The sequence below is a fragment of the Cupressus sempervirens genome, chromosome 8, assembly GCF_028749045.1.
Source record: "Cupressus sempervirens isolate cs-2001-9-10 chromosome 8, ASM2874904v1, whole genome shotgun sequence".
NCBI lineage: Eukaryota > Viridiplantae > Streptophyta > Pinopsida > Cupressales > Cupressaceae > Cupressus > Cupressus sempervirens.
The window spans coordinates 135,549,412-135,574,832 of record NC_143125.1 but is presented as its reverse complement, the minus strand read 5'-3'; the positions used below and the strand labels follow the sequence as shown (position 1 = coordinate 135,574,832).

Genomic DNA, 25,421 nt, shown 5'->3' with positions numbered 1-25,421 from the left:
GGGGAACTAAATTTGGAAAAGTATATACTTGAGAAACTACACTTCGTTGTTGGATCTCATCTTGTCTCTTGTTGTTATCAATGGTTCTTTTATGCGGAATGACATACAAAATCTTATAGAGATCGTCACTCCTAGAACAAGATGGAAGGTGGAAAATGGCAGAAGAATCCATATCTGGGAGGATGAATGGTTATTGGATCACCCCCTCTATAGTTATGCGGCTTTTGTTAGGACTGTGGTTAGAGACTACTGGCATCGCTAGCACTAGAGCATCTTAGCAACAATTAGTTTGGCGTTGGGTCCCTTACAATTTATGCTTAATGCTTGGATGGTGAATGAGGAGGATTCCTAGGATTTGATAATTTGCAATGGTACTTATGGAGGTAGTTGTTCTATATCTTTAGCCATCTCCCTGTTGACTAAGTCATCTGATGTTGTCCCCTTTTGGGCCACTTGGTTTAGACAGGAGGCCCCTACTATTCTAAGTTGGCCCTACTATCCTCAAGGGGTTCGAGGTGAGATATTGGGAAAGGTAGCCACGATATTTGCCATAAAAATGAGAAACTATATAGAGTAGAGAGGGCACCCTACTTTTTTTGTAAAGGTGATCGTGGGTTGGCTTATGCTTATATACAATAGGGATGATTCCACTTCTTGGGTGAAGATTCTCATTCCTAAGATATGAAGAGCGCATGATTATACTAAGACGGGGTGAATCTGTATAATAACTTTTTTAATTTGAAACGTATATCCAAGCAATAAGTTCACATACTGAAATAAACAATTATGCACATGAACACAATAACATAATATTTACGTGGAGACCCAGTGTGGAAGAAAACCACGACAAAATAGTTGCTTTTCTATTAACTTGTTTTTTTACAATGTTTTGTAGACTCCAACCCACTAGAGGCTCCAACCCCTATGTTTATGAGCACCGACTAATTGGAAGCTCCAACTCCCACACTTTGCAAGCAGCGACCAACAGGAAGCACTAGATTTATAATCTCAATATATATCTTTCTTTTTTAGTTTCTCTTATCACCTTTCTTCTATATAAATATATATCAGATACTACAAATATGAATATATATATATATATATATATATATTCTTGGTGTAAATAAGTATTTACTATTTACACTTAAGTTTATTTAGGTTAATGCATATTTTTATTATTTATTTATTAGTCAACTAGGAGTATGTGTACTCTTGTGAGTTGTCATGTTGACAACACAGGAGTTCGCACCTCTTTTATGCACATGATGTCTACAACACAGCACACTAATTAAGCACATGGTGTCTACAACCTTGTCATTCTTATCCACTCATCTAGAATGATGGATAAGGCATGTGCTTAGTTGTCATGATGCTTATCTTATCTCCTGGTCCTTTCTAGAGACATTCTAGGTGCTTCCTGAGAGGCCTTTATGTACAGGCACTCCTAGTGTGTTTGGATATCACAACATCACATACTGAATAGAGCAATGTATGAGGACATACTCTAATTAATTGATCATATCCATTTTTGGTCTACAGTTGTGCTTGTGTTTGAATTCTTAGTTCTTAGGTGAATTTTTTCCTTAGGCGAATTCTTACATGGTATCAGAGCTATACCAAATTCTTATATATATATCTTTATTTTCACTCTATTCATTTTTTTGTTCTCTCATCTGCATACTCTCATTCTTACACTTGTCTTATTTATATCTTTTCTATCTAGAAGATATTTGAAAAGTCATCAATTAGTTGTGCCTTTTCAACTTTAATTATTTTATCTATCTTTGTTACATCTTATAATCACCATTGCTCAACTTTATGTTTATCAGGATTTTTATATAGCGACTTCTATTTTTCTTTTCATAAGTATTAAAGCACTGCTCATAAATTAAACGCTCTTCTTTTTACTACTGACTTGGTGGACAGCATTGCAAGTTTTTGTTTTACTGATCTGATGGCATATGATTTGCATTTCTGATTATATCTTTTACATCATCTTACTGCCATGTCGTGATCGCTACTGTCACTCTTTGTTCATGATCTTGCTTATAAACACTGTATATATTATCCCTGGCCAGTATATATATGTATATGTACTCTTGTTCTTACACATGTCTTATTTATATCTTTTCTATCTAGAAGATATTTGAAAAGTCGTGAATTAATTGCACCCTTTCAACTTTAATTATTTTATATATCTTTATTACATCTTATAATCACCATTGCTCAACTTTATATTTATCGGGATCTTTATATAGTGACATCGATTTTTCTTTTCATAAGTATTAGAGCACTGCTTCTAAATTAATCGTTCTTCCTTTTACTACTGACATGGTGGACAGCATTGCAAGTTTTTGTTTACAGATCTGATGGCATACGATTCGCATTTCAGATTTTATCTTTTACATCATATTACTGCCATGCGGTGATTGCTAGTGTCACTCTTTGTTCATGATCTTCCTTTCAAATGCTGTATATATTATCGCTGGCCAGTATATATATGTATATTTACGTGTGTATGTATGTATTATGTGTGTGTGTGTGTGTGTGTATTTTCCTAGAACAACACTCATATTTTTTACCACTGTCACCATTGCATGTATTCTCATCAGAACACAGAAGTATTTGTACCCATGTCAGCTAAGTTGGCTTTTGTTTCCTTCTGTGGCATTATCATTTTTTGTCTTTTTATTTATATAGATATTCAATCAGAACTGTCGTTATCTCCTGGGCGCTTCTTAAACGTTAGTTGAATTTCTCATATTTCTCCAATATACCATTCGAATGAGATATATCCTTGACCTATACTGAGTTCTGAAACTTATTCACTGTGATAATGATTTCATCGAATCTGCTCAGTACACCACTCAAAGAAACTGTTATCATATTCACTGAAGTTCATTTCCAATGTCACTGTCTCAATGTAATTTTTGCTGTCCATATGTTGCTTTGAATATTATATCATCACTGTCATTATTTATGATGTTTCTCCTTCATGGTGACCCTTCCTACAGATCATTGTTTATGCTTTCAGCAGGGCTCCATCTTTCACTGGGCTCAGGCTGTTTATATCTTCCAATAATTATATTGTATATTCTATAATGACGTATATACTGTTGTCTTTATCGCTGTCATATCTATAAGACCATTGTGGTTCTGTTGACTTATGACTCTTTGTCACTAGTGTCTTGTATCATTATCGCTGGTGTTGCATGTCAGTGGCATCTGCTTCATATACTCAATGGCTCCTGTAGCTGCTTTCTACAAACTTTCTTAAGCACGTCAATGCCTTCAGTATACTCGCTATGATGTTTGTTAACCAAGTCAAATAATGCTGTAGCACTTCTCCGAAGTTCATACTTAACTTGCGTGACTTGGTATTGCATACATAGTATCACCGAGTGCTATTATTTATCTTTGTTGTTAGATTCAAATATGTATCCAACTATATTATTAATTTGCATCAATCTTGACATCAACGACAATTTCTCATCAAGATCAACATTTTTTTATTGGCATTTTCTTCAAAATAAGATCCTTGCCACTGATAATCTTTGTAAAAGAGGTGTTTCTATCCCCAGTAAATGCTACTTATGCCATAAGGAGGATTCTGCCTCCCATCTTTTTTTCCATTGTGCCTTTTCTTGGCAGGTCTAGACCTAGATCCTCTACAATTCGAATCTTTGGTGGGCACTACTTGCCTACATCCACGATTTCTTCTCCCAGTGGCAGTGTCCTTTCCCTAACAAGGTGTTGAGAGTTCTTTGAGACATTACCCCTCCTCATCTGATTTGGGGACTTTGGAAAGCAAGAAACAACAAGATTTTATGGGACTCTACCTCTCCATCTTAGGTAGCTGCTGGAGATTTTGAGGGCCATTGGAGAAAACATTAACTTTTTCCAGTAGGAACAAAAGGATAATCTTGTGATCGCTTGCTGGGAGGAGGAAATTAGGATTGCAGAAAATTGGAATCTTTCTTTTGTTATTTCCAAATATCCAAGCAAAGTTAAGAAGAAGAGAGATGGCTTGGTTTGGCATTTGCCTCTAGAAGGAAAGATCAAAATTAATTTTGATGGGGTGGCCAAGGGAAATCCTAGGCCTGCTGGGTGTGGGGGAGTAGCGCAAGATGAAAATGGCAATGTTACTTCTGCATAGCGCTTCCCTTGGAGTCCCTGATCAACCACCATGTAGAAGTCATGTGCGCCTATCAAGCTCTTATTTTGACCAAGTGCCTAAATTGTAAGAATGTGCAGATCGAAGGGGACTCAAATAACATTATAAAGTGTCTAAAGGGAGAATATAAAGCTTCTTGATGTTTTAGAGAAACCGCACTCCTATAGAGAAACCAATAGAGTGGCAAATAGCTTATAACTAGTATAGCTGTCTTAGGCCAAGAGAAAAAGTTTGGGAAGGAGAATCAAATATGGAAACTAATACCATATTTCTCCTTAATTATGATAAAATTAATAGCAAGATTGGCAGCATTAACCTTAATGATGGAATGGATCTGTAATATCATCAGAATCAGTGCTTACGGTGGGGTTTGTACTATGAGGAAAGCCATCATTTCTCATTATTCCCAAACGTATTGTGGGTGTTTTTTGAGGTTATTTTGCTTGTTGCAGTTGCTTATGTGTTTTGCCCTGTGACTAAGGATTGGGATTGCTCTGCTATTCTAAGAATGGAAGCGGATTTGAAGAGGATGGAGCTAACAACATGCAAAGATTGGAAAGTGAAGGAGGAAATTTGGTAGAGACTTTCCAAAGGAGGGATCACTCCATACACAGAGAAGCTGTACGGGTATGACAGAAAGGTCACTGTCATATTTGTGCAAAACTGGAACAATGTCTGTCTTAAATTTTGGTAAGTGATTTGACCTAACCAAGAAGCTTATTTCTGAAATCTTTGGCTTCTCCATGTCTGATATGAAGTTTTTTAGGAATAGGAGGGTTTTGGAGAATGATGTTAGAAAATTTCCAACAACTGATGTAGAAAGGGAGGCTTTGGTTAAAGGTTCCAATTCTTTTCTTGACCCTAAGCAATTTAAACCTATGTGGAGCGAAGTTTTTAAACCAATTATGGAATACATAACCATGGAAGGTCCATTATGGAATAGAAAACCAGGGTCCACGATTACCAAATTGTTCTGTTAAAACACTTTTGTCATTATATTTAGGTCTCTCTACCTTACTACCTCCTATCTTCCTTGAATGCTAGTAATGATGTATCATAGGAAGAACCCTAATTTGTTGGTACTTCACCAAGCTCTCATTTTGTTGATTTATGACTACTGTAAAAAGAGGACTCATGCTTCCCCCCCAAACAAATTCTTTAAGTTGAGGAAGAGGGTCAGGAGAATGTTGTGAAGTTTGAGAGGGGATGCGAGACTGATTCTGAAGAGAATCAAGAGGATTCTTTGGATGATAAGTGTAAATCCTTCCCTAGGAGGACTGCGAGCACCCACATTAAGGTATACTAAGGAGGTAATAGTATGGAGACTGAAGAGAGTGGTGAGGAATATACTCCTCTTCCCGCACCCCATAGAAAGAAGAAACTTTTTAGTTTGAATGAAGCCAGTCCCAAAGCTGAGCTTCATTGAATGGTTGTCATTGATGTCGAAGTAGAGGACAAGAGGTGTATAGAAAGTAAACATCAATAATGAAGAAACAAACATCATCATAGAACCTCCACAATACTTCTCCTCTCGTAAGTTGTCAAATGTTTCTTGGAGATTCTAGACTTATTTTAGGTAAGAGCATGTTCCTAATCTTTCTTCTTTCACATCAGATAGAGATTGAGATAAAATTTATGCACCCAATTTAAATTCTTGTAATGTTTCTTTACTTTCTACAAATCTAAAATGATTCTTAGTTAAAGCTGTTCTGTATTCAGCATCTTGTACTCTCTTCAAAAAAAAAATTTGCATCCTGAATTAAACATGTTTTAAAGAAAAAGTTTGGTAGTTTACATTATTTTTTTCCTCGCAAGCTAGGTTAGTACGTTACAATACGCACAGCTATAAATAACATACCAAATGTATTTATTACATAATTCAGTTGATTGGCTTTGGATGGATCATTTCGAAGCATGATAAGAATACTCATTAAGAAAATGCTATCTACTAGAAATGCACAAAGTCATTAGCAGATGCTTACAAGCAATGATTATAATGCACTGCTAGAAAACTAGTCAAGACTACATTTCTCATCAACAAGCCTGAGCTTTGGTGTCTATCAAAAAGCCCATTATGAATCAGGGAACAAATATTATGCAAGAATAAACCCATAATCTATTTTGAACCAGCTACCTCAACAAGAGAGATTTGATGTGAGTGGCTTAAGTTTTTTTTTTAATTGAATGAATGAATGAAAGATTTTCATAACTGCCCCAAAATAAGGTGCCAGAATATTAGGCCCCTTGTAACTGCTTTAATTCTGCTCTCCCAAAGTGAATTTTGATCACTAAGTTTGTTGTCTTGTCTAGCTATGCTTCAAACCATCTTAACCAGTGTTACGGGACTCGAACTCACCTATAACTCAAAAAGTCAAAATTGGGCTCGGACTCGAGACTCTGCGAGCGGACTCGGCCAAGACTCGGAAAATCGAAAAACCCATGAAATTCAAAGATTTTTGGTATCTATCAAAAAGCCCATTATGAATCACGGAACAAATATTATACAAGACTAAACCCATAATCTACTTTGAACCAACTACCTCAACAAGAGATTTGATGTGAGCGGCTTAAGTTTTTTTTTTTTATTGAATGAATGAATGAAAGATTTTCATAACTGCCCCAAAATAAGGTGTCAGAATATTAGGCCCTTTGTAACTGCTTTAATTCTGCTCTCCCAAAGTGAATTTTGATCACTAAGTTTGTTGTCTTGTCTAGCTATGCTTCAAACCATCATAACTAGTGTTACGGGACTCGGACTCACCTCTAACTCAGAAAGTCAAAATTGGGCTCGGACTCAAGACTCTGTAAGCAAACTCGGCCAAGACTCGGAAAATCAAAAAAACCCATGAAATTCAAAGATTTGTAAGGACTTAAAAATATTTTTCATGCATCATTTAGTCAACTAACATCAAATACACAATAATTGAGATAAATAGAAGCTACTTAACACTCGTAAACAATTTTGCATAGATCACATAAGTATAAAAGAAAAATTTTAAAGGAAAAAAACTGAGTAACATAACATAAACTTAAACATAGTGTTACTGTCAAAAGTCTACAATATATGATATCCATGGAATCAAAAGTTCAAAACATATATCAAAAATATCAACTAGAGTGTAGAAGACTAAGGCTCTATTAGCCTATGCCCTCCTACAAATACGCCTAAGATAAGTCATGGAATACTATAGAGCCATCCTCTCTCCATGTGTTTGAGGCTGAACCTCAGGGGCATCCTCATCCTCATCCACACCCAAATAATCTTCATCATCAAACTCAAATCCATCACTCCTAGCATCAGGGTCCTGCACTCAATCTCCTTGCGCTATAGCCTCCTTGACTGCCATCGCTACTACCTCTGACTCCCAATCCACCTAATAAACCCACTCCATGTCTTCATTACTGAAGACAGGATCAACAATCTCTAATACAATCGATGATATATCAATGCCCTAGACCTATCTATGGAGAAGGCGAAGGTTGTAATGAACAAACTACAAAGACAAGATTCTTCAATTTTTGCACAAACAATAGAAATGCATGTAAGTTTGTACAAGCCTCTTCTGATGCTTCCTTGAGCTCCTCTCAATACTTCAGTGCAAGCTACAGAGTTGCACAAACAATCAACAATCGAAATGGGAGAGCCAATTGGTTTGCTAATTTTTCTCTCAAAACCCCAATACTCTTTTCTAACTCTTTTCTCTATATCACAAGCATTAGCAAAGGATGGAATGACCTTTTTAGGTAAAATAGATGTTATACAAAGCACAAACAATTCACTTAACCCTTTATTTTATTATTGTTTGCACTTTATGAGTCATGCTACTAGAGAGAGTCCAGAGCTTGGGACTCTGTGAGTCAGGAGAGTCCTTGGACTTGACGAGTCCATGCGGACTTTGCCAGGACTCTGTCAAGTCTGAGTCAAGAGGCCATTTGCCTTAGAAATGTGGACTCTGGCTCAAACTCATAGAGTCCTGGTCGGACTCGTACAGTCTCATAACTATGATCATAACTAATAAGAGAATATGTGAAGTACAAAATAAATCATATAGATCATCATCATCATCGAGAGGGGGAAGTTATCAAAAAGGCAGTTGGCGTTATTACTGCAAGACTAAACACAAATGACTTGACAAGCTTGTCACATAACTTGTCTCTTAACATAGTACTACAATGTAGTGTCCTTGGCGAGATGGCTATCTCTGCAGCAACTATCTACAATGAACTCATATGTTGACTCTTTATGATCACCAAGACCCTAACAGGGGTAAACTGTAAAGTAATAGCATATGAGGATTGAAATCAAGACGTAAAAAACAATAATCAACTTGTTGGTAGCTAGCAGACCAAATTACAAATAATATCAAATTCACATTCATTCTTTGAAAAATAAATTCAAAAAATGAGCAAGAAAACCTTTTCTTTCAAAAAGAACACTCCTTATACTATACACTATCAATAATGTAAACAATTCCATATTCACGGAGCGTTTGAGCAAGATTGAGGGATTTTAAAATGTTGGGACTCTAGAGACATAGACAATGGATTTTAGAACGAGGATGATGATCCAAGCAGATTTGAGAGACTTTGGAAGGTGTTTCTGCGGTTGGGAGCATCTGCCTGTAATCATGGGGTTTGCATCGTTGTTATTTGGACCTTTTGTTGCACATGTAACGGGCTTTGAACCTACCTATTCCACCTTTGCCCCTTTGCATTTGAGAAACGCCTTTTTTAATGTATGTGGTTTGTCTGCAGAGGGTATCCTTATGGAGTTGGAGGACATTCTGTTTTCCTCCCTTGCTCTTAGCATTATCTGGTGTATGCCCCTGAGCCTTTCCTTTTGGAAGTCATCAAAGCCCTTATTCGAGGTTGTGTTTGTGGCCTTTTTGTGAACAGTGTTACTGTTGGATCATTGGCGGCTGCAGATGTTCAAGTTTCCTTACACCCGCATCTGGTGTAGGGAAATATTCCCCTTTCTCAGAGATTGCATCTTGGCAGTTGGAGATCTATTGGGCTTGGTGGCTGGTACTTTCATGGATGAGCACTGTATTATTCTGCTCAGTATTTTCTTTGTTGAGATTTCAAGTGCCACTATGACAATGGATGCCCTTATTTGCATTTATTGGTGTTGTGGAGTTGCCAAAGATCATTTTTTTTCTTTGCCCTTGCCCTTGCTTTGGATGAAGTTGAAGAGGCTTCCAATTTCCTTTTTTACCAACCTACTAACTTCTGAAAATTTGAGAAACGGTAAGCAAAGAGCTTTCAATACTTTTACACAATGGAAGGGTACATAAAATACAAGATTTCTCAAAGCAGGCTTAGCAGAGGGATAGCAAAACAATGTTGTCAACTCTAAGAAACAATAGAGGACAAGAATCAAAGTTGGGTTAAAGAAGGAAGCAAGCACGAAAATATCTACAATCCCAAGTATCCCTAAATTCACGTTTTGGAGAAATAAAGATCCCACAAGTTACTGCAATATTAGGAACACATGGATTTTCTATATATCAAATATCTTAGATACCACAAGAAGTTGAAAAGTTTTATGTTATCTTGAAATTAATTGTGTATTTAAGTATTGACGACACATATTAAGCATGCCACATGATGTGACCTTGTCTTTCAAGATATTATTATTGCATAGCCCAATCGGAAATGCCCTTCCTTCATTGTCATCTAAACACTAAGGATAAGATGAGCTAATAATATATCTGAATGCTCTACAAGGAAATAATTTCCAATCAGAATTAGTTTGCAGACATTTTCCACTATTAGAAAACGAAGCTTTGTGAGATGTCAGTAGAAACATGCAAATAGCAAGGAAAACAAGATCAAGTTATTTCCCTACCTTCAAAAACCCTAGCTCCAAGATGAATCCCATAACCATTGGTATTGCAGTAAATACACCAATTTGGAAAAGGAACTGTGTGTTTAGTGCAGCTTCCAGTGCAAGATTATTCTTAGTTTGACTCACAATAGAACCACCGACGCCAGACAGAGCCTGCCAAAATAAGTTTCTGAAAGTTAGAGACATTGCAAAGATTAATCTGACCATAAAAAAATAGTTCTCTCAATACAGTACAATGAGTTAAACTATATAATTCATGGTAAAGAAAAGCAGTTTATCGCTAATGGTAAGCATTATATACATAGTAGCGAAAAACATTGAACAAATTCATTTCCATTCACCACTTTTCAAAATAGAAATAATTGTTTTCATTGTGCATTGGCCAGTAAAACCAAAACATTCTTGGAAGTGTGAAATTTTCAGTAAAGAGTGACATACCAGGTATGCTCTACCATAAAGGAAAACATATACAGTCAAAACTGTGATCTACATCACAAATAAGAGGCAATCCCACATTAATTTTGAAATAGAACTAGCTATTTCATTAGAATCTACCAAAATACAAGCACGGGAATTAAGCTTTACAATAAACATTAAAAAATTAGGAAATGCTCACCATTGTACAAAAATAAAAGCCAACCGTAGTAAAGTAGAATGATAACATCCTAAAGAAATCAAAAATTTGTCCAAGTCTAAAAACATCTCTGCTCAGAACTTGTTCCCCATTTCCACTTGCAACTTTTCCCTCAAACATTGCAATCTGATTAAGCCCCACATCACGTCCCTTTCCAACCTGTTATTAAATGCTCATGAACCATCACTTAAAAAATGATACATCAAGTCTCATATCATGTGAGATAGTAGGTGCTAAACATCATTATACCTGAATGTATTCATGATGAGTTATATTGCCTTGCCTTAATGTAGAGTTAAATCCTGCATGCCAGACATTCAAATTAAAGTGGCTCAAGATCTCTTCACATGCATGTACTAGCATATATAAACCAAATTCTAAGATAAAGGCTACATGGATGATTAGACAACTGCAGTAGTTGTATGAAACAATGGAAGATATACTGATTGGACTAAAGATCAAAAGTTTATGGTTAACATTTCAATTCCTAATATTATCATCATCACATTATGCCGCACTATGTAACACTACATAAGAAATGACTCTTGCCAAAAGTATCCCATCTATAAATGAAATACGAGGAAGCATTTTTTCCCTAAATCCCCTAAATGCGAGGAATCAATGATAATATCATGTACTGATTCAGAGCTTCCAATTTGTCAATCCAGAGAGTCAATGACAAAGGTTGTTGAATTTAGCTTTGAACCTGCCAACTTACATGTAAGAAGGGCTGCATTTCCATATTTTGTGTACATGCACACCATCGCATTCTATTTTGACGAATGTCCTTACCCATTTCCAAAGCTCCCATGTTGCTGCAGCAGTGAAATGACAACAGTGGTTGTGAATTTTCTAAACTCTGTCAAACAATTTCCGTGCTTGGTTTTTGAGGCATTTTATCAAGCATGTTACTGACCTGCCACGGGTTTCAAACTGATCGCAAAGAGCTGATTGACAATTATATTTGTTTTGGATTTTCTAAAGCTTTTTCAACAAACACTTATTGTGCTTTCCCTTGCCAAAAATATTTAATTGGAAATCTCAAATGCCTTTATTTAATGAACTCTTTCTGTATACTTTTAACACTCAAATAATCGGCACTTGTGCTTCAGCCCACAGGTAAGATGTGGAGCTCAGGCTTACATCAACGATCGCACGCTTAGCTTCTACAAAAAAAATCTATGTTTTGAATACCCGCAACCATGGAATTTAATGGAACTGCATAGCTTTGGGACAGTGTCTTACAATTAAGAAGCTTTTGGATGATTCTACAGCCAGTATACACCATATATCTGCAGCACCATTTGGACCACATTCCTATGCGACATTCGGTTAAATAGATAATTTCCATTTCCACCTATGGAGTTTCATTCAACAGATATCATGCTTTGATAGATATTACTACCTTTTACAGAGATGCGTTCAGAAGGACACTTAGCAAAAGGTTATTTCAAATTTTTTTATTATGTATGTGTAGCGGGCGTATTCTCGGATTACTGTGTTTCTTGAGCTGACACCTCCACGAGGCATTTAGTTAAATATTTTATTTATATTGACTGTGTTAATATATAGCATTCTTATCTTTGAAATTTGATGAAGTTCTTCATACTAACATTTCTTGATTCATGACCAAACCCCACTGCGATCTTCCATTCATTGCGATGACATTCACTTGGCACCTGTTGTCGACCGAGTACTGTTCTATATCTCATCCTTATAGAGAGCCGCAGGCAGGGAGGAAGTTGGCGACAATATTTGTCAAATTATTCTGTATACCTAAAATCGCATTTACTTAAAGAGCTTCAAAATGCCTTTACAGGATTAACTCTTTGAACACTCGTTGCATTTAATGTGATGATATTCCTTGAGGATATTGTGTTAAACAGTTCTCAACCTTGTGCAAGGAAGTAGCTTTACATCCTCCATTGGGAACACATCAATTACAATGGTCATGTTATTACATTTGCAGAAAACGATCCATGTTACTTCAACATGGTATCAGAGCCAAACTGCAAATGTAAAGAAACAACTTATTTTACAAGAAGAAAAACATTGACATGCTTAGTGAGGCAGAGACAGGAAAATAAAAAATGAAAAAAAAAAAATTGAATAGGAAATTAACACTGCCATAAAACATGGTAAGAATTTGACTGAAAATTATCAGTCAGAAACCCTTCATGATAGATAAAATACTTAATGATCACTTAGAGGTATCTAGTCAGCAATACCAATCTAACTATTCATCGGGAGAGTGCAAACTGTTGACAACATTTAATATTACAGTCAGAGCAGGATTTTAAATCCCAAGAAGAGGGACCCCTGAAGATTCTCTTTTTTTGTCACTGATGTTATAATTTTCAACTGCAAATATTTTGCAAGATCCATACTGCACTACTAATCTTTAAATATTTGGTGATATCTGTTGGAAGAGGAAAGCAGCCCATAGAGACATGTCTCCTCCTCTCATATTTATATGAGATTCAAATCTGCATTTGGAACACATAAAATACAATGGTCATGTTATTACATTTGCAGAAAAGGATCAATGTTACTTCAACAAAGAAAAGGAGGCTACAGACGAGAACGAATTAAGAGAGGCTCTACAGTCCAGACTAATAATGCAGAGGAGTTACTCCAAGAGAATTGTCAAAATGAGTGGATTGAAAAGAAGATGGTCAAAACCAATCCCGAAGATATAGAATTATAAATATAAAGGGAAGAGTGTCAAAGCAAGGATGAATTGGGTGAAGGATGGGGATAGAGGAACCAAGTACTTCTACCTCATTGAGCAGAAGGAAAAGAGAATAATGGTTGACGAGATTATGGTGAATGATAATATGGTTAAGGAACCTGAAGATATTTGCAAAGCAGTTTTTGATTTCTATGCCAATCTGCTTAATTCAGATTTCATCAAGAACAACACAGAAATATTGAAACAATGCTTACAACTAATCCCAAAGAATGTTGTGCAGATGTCACAAGAAATTTCGGTTAATGAAATTGAAGCTACTATTAGATCCTTAGCTAATGACAAGTCCCCAGGGATTGATGGTCTTCCTGTTGAGTTTTATAAAGCTAACATAGAATGGGTTTCCTGGGAACTTTTTGAGCTGCATAATGATGCCTCTCTACATAGTACTCTGGGGGAGCAAAATGACAAAGGACTAATTAAGCCTCTACCCAAGGATGGAGATAACAAGCAAGTAAAAAATTGGTGGCCAATAACACTGCTTAATCCATCCACTAAAATTATAGCTAAATTGTTAGCTAATATGACCTCTGGTCTCTTGGATAAAATTATCTCTATGATTCAAGCCGCTTCTATTCAAGATAGATATATTCTTAAAAATCTCATTACAAGATGGGAAGCTATGCATTGAGCCAACCATGATGGTCAACACACAGCTATGATTCTTTTTTATTTCGAAATAGCATATGATACAGTTGAGGGCACATGTCATTGGGATCTTGGAAGTTTTTGGATTTCCACATTTTTTTCAGTGAATAAATATTTAGTTTTTAAATTCCTCTACAGTCGTTGATATTAATAGCATGTTGTCTATGCCTATTGTGTTGCAGAGGTCAATGACAGGGCTGCCCCATTGCTCCATCCATGTCTATTTTAGAAGTCGATGCTTTACATTATAAATTGAGAACTAACAATCTTGGTCCCCTGTTAAAGGTATTAGGTGTCCCAATGGGGTTGAACTACTACTGAAAGCCCAATTTGCTAATGGCACTGCACTATTCAGATGACTTAGTGAAGATAACTTTGTTAATGCTGTAGATAGACTCCAATTCTTTTGCAAAGCTTTTTTTTGCTAAGATTGCCCTTCATTAATTAGTGGTGATCGATTGGTCTGTCATTCCTCTCGTGTGGTTGACTTCTAAAACGTGGGGTTGGGGTATTATTTACAATATTAACAGATTTTTGGGAATCCCTTTTCTTCTGAGCCCCTCTGCTAAAGATCTGTGGGAGCAGTTAAAAAATGAGTAGAAACATAATTAACAGTAAACTCACTTACTCTCCTTGGCTAGGAGGCTGTAGGTAGTACAAAAGGTTCTTTCTTCACATGCTATATACTTCACATCTACTTGGCTCTTATCTAATTATCAACATTATAAGCTGGAAAGGATTATCAGAGATTTTTTGTGGTCAGATAGCCAAGGAAATCAAAAAAGACATAATGTCTCTTGGGATTGGTGCTGTATTCCGAAGCATACGGGTGGTCTTGGATTAAGAGACTTGAAAGCTAATGGTATTGTCCTAGATTCCAAATGAGTTTTCAAAGCTTTGTAGGGTAATGAGCCCTGGAAAGTGTTAATTATCCATAATATAGCTCTTTCGAGAACTAAGAAAGGTAAAATGTGGACCAAGATTGGTAATCAAGATCTGTTGTTGGGCAGTTTTAATTTAAAGATCTTTGGTTCTCCAATATTTGCTTCATTGTGGAAGGCATGGACTAAAGTAAGGCATCTTTTGAATAACAAAGAGGCCATTGGGCACTCTCCCACATATACAATGGTGGATAGATCTATCTAGTGGAGGATTGTGCTTAATGATAAACCTTGCACTCACCCACTGTTGTTCTGCTAAGGCCTGGTACTCTCTGGGCATCAAAACTATTGGGGATATCGTGGTTAACAATCAGCTATGTGACTGGAAGGATTTGTGCAGTATGGCATCCCACCATCTCACAAGAAAACCTCCTTGATTAGAAATCAGTTTTGGATCAGTTGAAGTGGAGAGATGGGACTCGTTTTTATGATATAAAAGTAAAACAGAATTATATGATGTTAACATATGAAGCCCAAATTAATGCATCTTGGGGGTAATCACTAGTCTGAGTCTAAGTGGTTTTTTGTTTTCAACTTATCACAAATCCTGACAAACTCTCTTATGTAGTAACCTCTTCTTTTGATGTTTCTCTTCTTCCTCATACTTTAAATTTCTAACTACACTTATTATTTTGTTGTGGTGAATTTTACTTCTTTCCGTTGCTATCCTATACACTAGATTGCCTTTTTCCTCTAAAGAACCTTCCATCAAGCTCATCGACATATCTATTGCTGTGTTTGATTTGCATTTGCAATACAAACGCACTGTCCAACAAGGCAAATTCTAATTTATGATTAATAATTGCAGCCCTTTAAATTCCTGCTGCAGTGTATTTCAAGATTCTATTTTTCACAATACATAGACATTGGGCCAAAACATCAGAACAGCTCCTGTAACATCTTTTGCACTTGCAATTTTACACAGATTGCTCCCGCCACCTTTTTGTACCAACTACCATTAACAAAAGATGACTTATAGAACCTTGATGAGCTTGAAGCAATATGTTAATGATATAAACACTCCTCTATATACTCTTCAAACACATAAGACCCACAAATATTCCTGTAGCACTCCTGAGTAAAGCAACTTGGGATAATCACCAAAGCATGCAGACACACACAGACACATACCATAATAACAAACGCATAGAACTGGAAATAAAAACCACAAATGTTTTTGGTCACACGGAATTGCCTGTAAACCTGAATGTGAAATAACCCCAATAGGTTATAACTTCTTCCAACACCAAAAATCTTTATACTTCAGTTGTTTGACATTTCGTCAAACACTTTGCAAGCAAGGGTCCTCTGACTGATATAACTTTTCAGATTGCTACAGTGATTCTTGTTTGGATTTGCCTCAAAGAGAATGCTTACAAAAGACTCCAAATTGTCTAAACAATGACGTAACATAAATATGCAACTAATTTTGGCAATAGTGAATGCATATATGAGTTCTATCATGAAAATGATCACCTACAGCCATCTGGTATTTTAACAAACAGTTGGTATGCAAGCTAACTGGCTGATAGAAAATGATATATTAATGCTCAAAGACAACTATTAATGACCAGCAATTGTATCTCCTTAATTGAGAATGAGTATCCAATACAATATTCATACTAAGTTAGCCAAGACTCTTGGCATTTACAAAGATATCAAAATATGATGATTGCTGGTAAAGTAATATGCACCTACAGCTGCCAATGAAAACTAATGCAACACTAAATATCTAACTTCATTACTCCCCTACAGCAGTACGCTAATCACATGCATGATTAAATAAAACTAAAGCCATGGATTGCTGATACCATTGTGAGGAATGTAAAAATGAATGATATATCTATTAATGAATGATAGGTCTGATACGAAATGACAATTACAACAGCACTCTATAGTGAAAGGCAACTATGAAAATACACATCAGACCTGGCATATGAAGTCGCCTTAAAGAATAGATGTATTGCAATACCACTGAACCGGAAATAACCTCCTCAAATGCCCAAGTCGTGCCTCTCTAGCTACCGCCCTTGATTGTAGATGGCTGTAATAATTTTCTTTGCTTTTTCGAATTTGCTTTTTCGGATTGCTTTTTCTGGATTGCTTTTCCGGACCTGCTTTTTCGGCTTGCTTTTTCTGTTCTGCTTTTTCGGCCTGCTTTTTTCGGACTGCTTTTTCGAACTGCTTTTTCGGCCTACTTTTTCGGCCTGCTTTTTGTACTCAAATATTTTTTCTCAATGTAGCACAAATAGAAGACTGAAGTATCTTCCTCCCAGCTACAATAATTCAAGTGATATTTCACACCCTCAAAATTGCATACCAATTGAGAGTTTTCGTTCTCAATGGCCACAAATATTTTTTCTCAATGTAGCACAAATAGAAAACTGGAGTATCTTCCTCCCAACTGCAATAATTCAAGTGATATTTCACACTCTCAAAATTGCGTACCAATTGAGAGTTTTCATTCTCAATGGCCAGTTGTGACTATTGCAGAAACCCTAGGCTCCACAATGCACATCAACAAACATCAACATCAACAACAACAAATCTGGATGATTAAAATGAAGCCCGGGGTGCCTATTTATTCTTTTTCCTCCACTTTCTCCAGAAGCTTCTAGAACATTATTTTGTTTTATCTATTAAGTGACTTTATAAAATATTTTATAATTCAAGTCACTTTATTAAATTAATTAAATATAAAGTTACCTTTTAGTATTTATTTATTTGATAACTTTATAAATAATTAACTTAATACCACTTATTTATTTAATTAAAATAATTAATTAGTCATCCTCATAAAATATTCATTATTTTGGACAACCTAATTAATTAAATTAATTAAATCAAATTGCCTCCAAAATGGGGACATGACAGAATGTTCCAGGAACTCTGTATGCACACAATCAATAGTGAAAGTTAATGATAATTGCTCCCAAAAAATTTGGAAAAGAAATTAAATAACGAGTACAAAGTGTACAATCAGTGATCAGCAGTAGAAAACCCATGGTTTTCTCCACATAATGAATCTACCACGGGAGCAATTACAAAACAAACTGCCATGAGAAACAGCATCGCTGCCTAAAAATAACTAATGGTTTCATTAAAAATGGGAAAATTCAAATTTCAAACACACACACACACAATTTTTCAACCTCAAATTCCTTTCTGGATCTTCCACTGCATGAGGGAATCATCCAGGAGCTATAGAAAGTGTTGGTTGTCATGAATTTGATCATTGGAGGCTGGTTCCGTGTGAGTATTTAACTAATTGAACTAGCAGAATTCAGCTGATTACAGTCATTATGTATGCTTCACAGTGTGGAAAGGAAGAATCTATGTTGTCTCTACCCTTGTTCTTTCAAAGTAATCAGAAGAAGACTTAAGTTTGATGTAATATTTCCGAAAGCACCCTGTTTATAGAAAGTGTTGGTTGCCATGGATTTGATCATTGGAGCCTGGTGCTGTGTCAGTATTTAACTAACTGAACTAGCAGAATTCAGCTGATTGCAGTCATTGTGTATGCTTCACAGTGTGGAACGAAAGAATCTATGTTGTCTCTACCCTTGTTCTTTCAGAGTAATCAGAAGAAGACTTAAGTTTGATGTAATATTTGCAAAAGCAACCTGGCTTTTACTCTTTGGGGTTTGTAAAGATTAAATGTTGACTGTTTCATGGTAAAAAAAATCTAGTTTCAGTCTTGAATTTTCTGTTTTGAACAAAAAATAATTCTCTGAAGTGCTCTCATTTGCTTTTACAAATAGCACAGTAGGTTGTCTCATAATCTACTGAATTCTAATTGTAATTTTTATTTTTCAGAATTATAGATAAAATGTTAGATACTATGAATTGTGTCAGCACATGAGCTCAGCGACAATGAAGGACAAAATATGCAATGCTCAATGATACTTTCAACATTTGTTACGACAAAAATTCATTTACCCAAAAGAATTGAAAACAAAAATCAGAACATGATCTATGCATTTGATTTTACTGTTGCAAAAGAAGCATCCCTAGACAGTGGTCAGAATCTCAAGGAATTGTAAGAATACCTGCATAGATATCTTCGCTTATATTAATAGTACGAGATGCCTTGCTTATGCCACCTCTTGTAATATGGAAAATCCTGTCAAAGACATCCGGATGTCCATAATGCATGCGGACTCTGCAAAAGATGAGGTGGTCTATAAATCAAATTCAGAGAACTAAAGCTTAGTGAAAATCAAAAACAAATATAAAAAAGCCTCTAGAACTACATCTGTGATGTTCAATATCTAAACTTACTTCAGAGGATTTGCCAAAACACGCTGACCCAGAGTCACAAAGCTTGATTCTTGATTTGACATAAATGAAGCTAAAGATGATACACTGCATAAAATATCAACAGATGTAAGCTTGATCAATAGATAAAATTCAAACATGATCAAGAAGTCTCAAATTATACCTTCCAGTGAAGACATGCTCCCGAACACCAAGAATAGTAGCAGGCCTAAGGCCATGATCAACAGTAAATTCTTCTAAGAGATTGCGAACTTTCAGAGCTTCTTCAAAGTAGTTGTCCTGCAAGAAATGATGATATTATTCCACATTACATGAAAGAAGTAAAAGAATACTCAGTTAGTATTTATAATCTAAACTAACAGAGAACTTATAACTATCAAATCTTTCACAGAAAACTGCAATAAAAACATCTCTCAATAAAACTTTGGACTTTAAGATTACCTCACATACTTGCATCTCAGGGAGTACTTCAAGGAAGCAGTGACATTGTATTCTTTTAACCATTATAGCATTTTATTTTCTCTCTTAATCACTATGTGGTTCAACTAATAACTCAAGCACACACTGGAAGTATAATTCTATTCGTTATCCATATTGTTCAAGTTTAAGAAATACTAAGATAAGTATATTAGATTATATTATATATTAGATTATTAGTTCGAAATTATCTAATATCATCCAAGGGAATCCATACCTCTCTCCATCCTCAATTCACACCATCCCACACATCTCATTGCAGGAATAGTTCAGTAATTATGTTAATATGAAGCCCATTGTTTCAGCCATTAATATGTAACTTTTGGCCTCATACAAATGCTATTGTTCTACGCCTGATTAATCATCATCACCTTGAGGCATGATCTCTCCCCTTGGCAGGCCATTACCTATAATATGTTGCCTTGATTAACATATAAATAACCTATTTCCCTATCTATTTGTTCACCTCTCAGATTGCATATTCTATTTTATATTTCATTATGCAATAGTATTCTAATAGATGTCATAATTTAAAAAAATTCAAATCCAAGGATGTTGTGCATCTTAGGCCACAGTAACCAAACTCATGATTATCATTCACTTATTATCATAGACAAGTTAATGTATTATCCTTATCTGAAGAAACATTGGGAAATATATGACAGCCAAAAATGAAGGCTATATTTAAAAGTTGATCTGTTTAATTCTCGCCCCAGAAGAAATAAGCTTGATTTACACCAAAATGAATGTAGAGTCATGTCTAATAAGCAACATTATTTCAGAAATGGAGACGTCAATACAGAGGCATTGCCCATCCAATACTTCAACTTTATTTTGATGTCCATGAGCCATGCACAACTCAAGAATAGCATGACAAGCATTATAAGAATAGGTTATTTGCATTAACTTTGGCAGAGTTTACTTTTCTCATCTTAACTAGAGTAGAGTCAAACTCATGACAACTGAGCCAATACTGTAACTATATGCCTTACACAGAAAGATAAAGACAGAAACATGATTCGATGGACAGCCTTTTTCGAAATGATGAAAAAAAAAAATCCTGAAGTAAACCTGACCAGGACCAGGAAGTGAAACTGATTATCTTTGTAAACTATATTTAAACCAAGATAATTTGTTTATAATGCACATTCACTTGCTTATATGAGCAGTATAATTGATAAAAGTAAATCGACAATTAAAAAACAAGCTAAATAATCACATAGAATCTCATCAATTTTATCCTATTATGGTATACCAAACGAAAACAAAATTAAGATATAAATGGTAAAATAAAGAAAAATTTGGATATAAGACTGATTCAAAATATAAGGATGGAACAGAAAAAAGTTTATTCTCAACTTTGTGCTTAATAACATCACTTCTGTACCATACAACATTTTCTATTTGTGATCTGAATCACCAAATCCTGAAGTATAAAATTTATACTTTATATATTTACCTATAGTCCCCAAATCTATAAATCAACAAAAATATCATACCAGAGGAAACTAGATGAAAATGAAATCCATAAAATTCTAAACTCGCCTGATTCATATCAATTGTTTGTATAGCATTTCCGCGAGTAAAAATGATTGCATGATTTTGGTTTTCTGGCTTTCCTTCGCCAAGCTTTGGGTCTCCCGGCAGTTTGACTGAGTAGATTTCCTGAAATAATAGTAAAACACATTATTCAAATGGACTGCAGAGTTAAACCCACTATGATACTTTGAACAAGTACATACAAAGAAAACAAAAAAGCTAGAAATAAGCAGAAACATCTGCAATACAAAAGATGCAGCTTGTTCAGAAACAAAAAAGGAAGAAAGCATCAACAACTGCAAGCTAGAAAAAAACAATTTGGATTGTATGCCAAGCTAGCAACCCAGCAGAGTAACCAGATACAACTAATGTAGCTCATAACAATGTAAAAGTACACATTATAAGATTTTTTTATCACTTACAAATATGGATATATGCATCATTCTATATATGGCATACAGTATACCTTTACTAGAATAATAAAATTACCAAAAACTTCATATTCAAAACAAAAATTTGTATCTGTTTGATATTAGACACTGGCATGCAATTCCTCTTGCTCTCCAGTGAACAATGAATTCCATTACATTATAAATAATAAATAATATTCTAACCTAAACTTTGAAGTTTTAATATACACATATATGATGAAACTTAGTGGTTTCTGCCATAGTTTGCATATGCCTGGGTACTCTCTGAGTTGTCAAGTACTCTTTTATATTTTTGCCCTTCCAGTTTTTGCATGTGTAACTCACAGGTTTTCATAAATGCAGGAAACACGTGTATAAAGTGCATGTCCATGTAAAATGCAGTTTAAACTGTGCTTTCACACTCTCTTTGGCAATAAAACTAAATATTTTCTCTTTTAAAATTTCAAATATTAATTCTATACATTTTGATGTTGTAATTGCATTTAGCAAAAAAGGCAAGAGCCTACTGTAATTTTCCTGGGTACAGAGGGCCTGAAACTGGACGGAGATGAAATCAGGAAACCCATACATGTGGAAAGACAAGTTGTACGATGCAATGAGAGTCCGTACAGTGATGGGGAGGGGAAGTATGGTTGCCAACCAAGAAGGCCGTATGGTGTCCAAGCAAGGGTGTAGGACAAAGCCATATGGTGTCAACAAGAAGGCCGTATGGTGTCCGAGCAAGGGCATAAGAAAAAGCTGTACGGTGTCAACAAGAAGGCCGTACGGTGGAGTTAGCAGCACACAAAAGGGTCGTACGGTGGTTGTAGTAGAATGTCTTCCATACGGTGGAGACAATAGAAAAGATGTTGGTACGGTGTGCCAGATGGCCGTATGGTAAGGCATGTCTTCAAGTCGTACAGTGGAGTTGGCAAGTCGTACGGTACATAGAAGTTCAGTACGGATATGTTTGAAAAGGTAATCGTTTGGTAAGTGCTTGGGCCAGAAGTGATAAAACAACAACTGTGAATGCAATCCCCTTTATACATAAACACAACAGATTTGGACGAAATCCAAAGACAATAAGAGAGACTGAACACAAGTAACCTTTTAATCAATATATGCTAAAATGATAGTGCTCCAACTTGCCAGATCCAAGTGAAGTGTTAGAGGCCATTGCCTCTTTCAGCCTATCAAAAGCGAGTTGCACCTTTTCATTCCATTGGAAAGAACCCTTCCTTGTCAAATCCATTAAGCGTGCACTGAGCTGAGAGAATCCTTTAATGAACCTCCAGTAATACTGCATAGTCCGAAAAACTCTTGCAATTTAGTGAGTGATTTTGGGGGAGGCCAACCAAGGATAGCCTAAATCTTCTCCTCATGAACTTGAACTCCATATTTACTGACAATATGGCCTAGGTACAATATTTCTATCATAACAAATTCACACTTGGATTGCTTGGTGAACAAAGACTGATCCTTAGGACTTCATCTAGATGCTTCAGGTGCTCTTCCCATGTCTTGCTACAAATAAGAATATCATCAAAAAATACAAGTACTTAACGCAATTGTTTATTGAAGATGCAATTCATGCATGATTGGAATGTAGTAGCTACATTTGTTAATCCGGATGGCATGTCCAGGAACTCGTAATGCCCACAGTGACAACAAAAGGTCATCTTTTCCACGTCTTTCTCCCTCATGCGGATTTGATGGTATCCAACAGAGATCTATTTTCAAAAAATAGACTACGCCATGTAATTCATCCAACAACTCATCTATCCTTGGAATGGGATATCTATTCTTTCTTTTTTTTTGTTCACCGCATGATAGTCCACACACATGTGCATCGTCCCATCCTTCTTTTTGACCAAAACCACTAATGACGCGAAGGGACTAGAACTGGGACGGATCCATCCTTTCTCTAACACTTCTTGAATTGTCTTTTCGATCTCATCTTTAAATTTTTTTGGGATGGCAGTAGGGTGTGGTTATGACCGGCTTGGCTCTTGCTTCCAACTCGATAGTGTGTTCAAACCCTCAATGAGGCGGTATGCCAAGAGGAACCTCTATAAAAACTTTATCATGTTCACTCCAAATATTTTGTAGATCATCATCCTAGGGAGGTGTTCGTTTCCCTTTTATAGGTTCTACCGAGACAAAACAATGTGCAGCCAAAGCAACATCATCACGCCAAAAAATTGCCTCCATCCAATGCGCAGAAACTTCCTTCGGACCCTCATTTGCCATTACGCAAAGGACAACCCTCTTTCCATCAACAAAAAAAGTCAAGTCCATCCATTTGAAGCTCTTAGTGTATTCATCAAGTGTCTCCATCCACTGTATGCCCAGAATAACCTCCATGTCATCAAGGTCCACTTTGAAGAAATCTTCATTCACCGTGTGATTTGCCATTGTGATACTCAGCTGAGGAACAAGATGTGTGCAAAGCAGAAGAGTCCCTCTGGCAACCTTGACCTAAATCCTGCATGCCTCTACATAGGTATACCTCTTTGCTTCACCAGAGATGAGTTTATGAAATTTCAAGTGGCTCCGCTATCGAGCATCACCATAACCCTTTGTCCTTGACGGGTTCCATGTACACAAAATACTGTGCACCTCAAGCTACTGGCTAGGGTGATAGTTCCTCCACGCTATACCAATGTTGCAATTCTTTCCATACGGTTCAAATTAACCATGTTGGTGTCCTCGTGGGGTTGTCTTCGAAGGGTATATTTTCTTGTTTTTCCTCGTCATCGGACAACATCAATGTAGTGGATTTTTACTTTCCCGAGGCATCTATGTGCAAGTTCCCATGGTCCTTTGCAGTTGAAACATAGTTTCTTCCTTTGGAGCTCCTCTCTAGTAGCTTCATCCCACGACGACATTCTTGGTGGATGTTTGTTATCTTTGTCCCTTGGAAACACCGGTGGTTTGGAATGTGAGTAACTTCATGAGGATGGCGTCGTTGATGATGTCATACTCCTTGCATTCTTAATGGCTTCTAACCGGAACGCAGGATTGAACCCTTTTACCCAACCCTTCAATGGTTCTATCAATCCGTCCATGAAGGGTACTACCTGTCTTCTTTCAAAAATGTTCATGACCAAAACAAAGAGTTTCTGAAATTCCGCAGCATACTGGTCAACTGATCGCCTCAGCTATGCCAAATCTTTGAAATTGAGTTCTAGATCTTTACTGTCAAATCGATCTATCAATCTCTTATTGAATTCCACATAGGTATTTACTTGATCATGCCCCAATGTGATGGTGTCGTGATGCCACCATTCATGCACAACTTCCTCCAAGTGTAAGGCTGCAAATTTAATTGCTTCTTCTTCTGGCATGGGATTAAGTTGGAAGTATCTGCCTTCATTACCCACGCTTGCGCAAATATGGATCCAAATCCAACTAATGATGACAGATTTACTTTACTCAACTTCATCCTGACATCATCATTAAAATATCCTCTATTTCCGCCTCTCGAATATCTCATTCTCAGATCTGAATAATCTTTGTAGGATATATCTTTCTCCAAATTCGCATTCTTCCAGTCTTCTCTCAGTTGTTCTTGCATTTCTTCAAACGTCGACCACTTCGCTCCAGATCGTGCCTCTGTCCATTGGAGAAAAGACAGCATGGAAGGTCAAAAGCATGTTGGATGAGGGTTTGCTTTACCTGACACCAAGTCCGGGATTGAGACCATTTTGTTCTCCGGATATT

General features: G+C 36.2%; 1 protein-coding gene across 4 annotated transcripts in view; it reads right to left on the bottom strand.

The window, feature by feature from the left end:
- The window catches only part of LOC149541921 (callose synthase 9-like), a 185,758-nt gene that overhangs the window by 10,654 nt on the left and 149,683 nt on the right, over positions 1 to 25,421 (bottom strand). For all 4 annotated transcript variants that reach the window (XM_089796976.1, XM_089796977.1, XM_089796978.1 and 1 more), the window contains exons 37-44: positions 21,295 to 21,414; positions 19,436 to 19,551; positions 19,276 to 19,359; positions 19,044 to 19,156; positions 10,906 to 10,958; positions 10,639 to 10,815; positions 10,461 to 10,508; positions 10,023 to 10,175 (exon numbers count right to left, since the gene is read on the bottom strand). In XM_089796976.1, the coding sequence (XP_089653102.1) occupies positions 10,023 to 10,175; positions 10,461 to 10,508; positions 10,639 to 10,815; positions 10,906 to 10,958; positions 19,044 to 19,156; positions 19,276 to 19,359; positions 19,436 to 19,551; positions 21,295 to 21,414 (864 nt within the window). The remainder of the gene's footprint in view (positions 1 to 10,022; positions 10,176 to 10,460; positions 10,509 to 10,638; positions 10,816 to 10,905; positions 10,959 to 19,043; positions 19,157 to 19,275; positions 19,360 to 19,435; positions 19,552 to 21,294; positions 21,415 to 25,421) is intronic.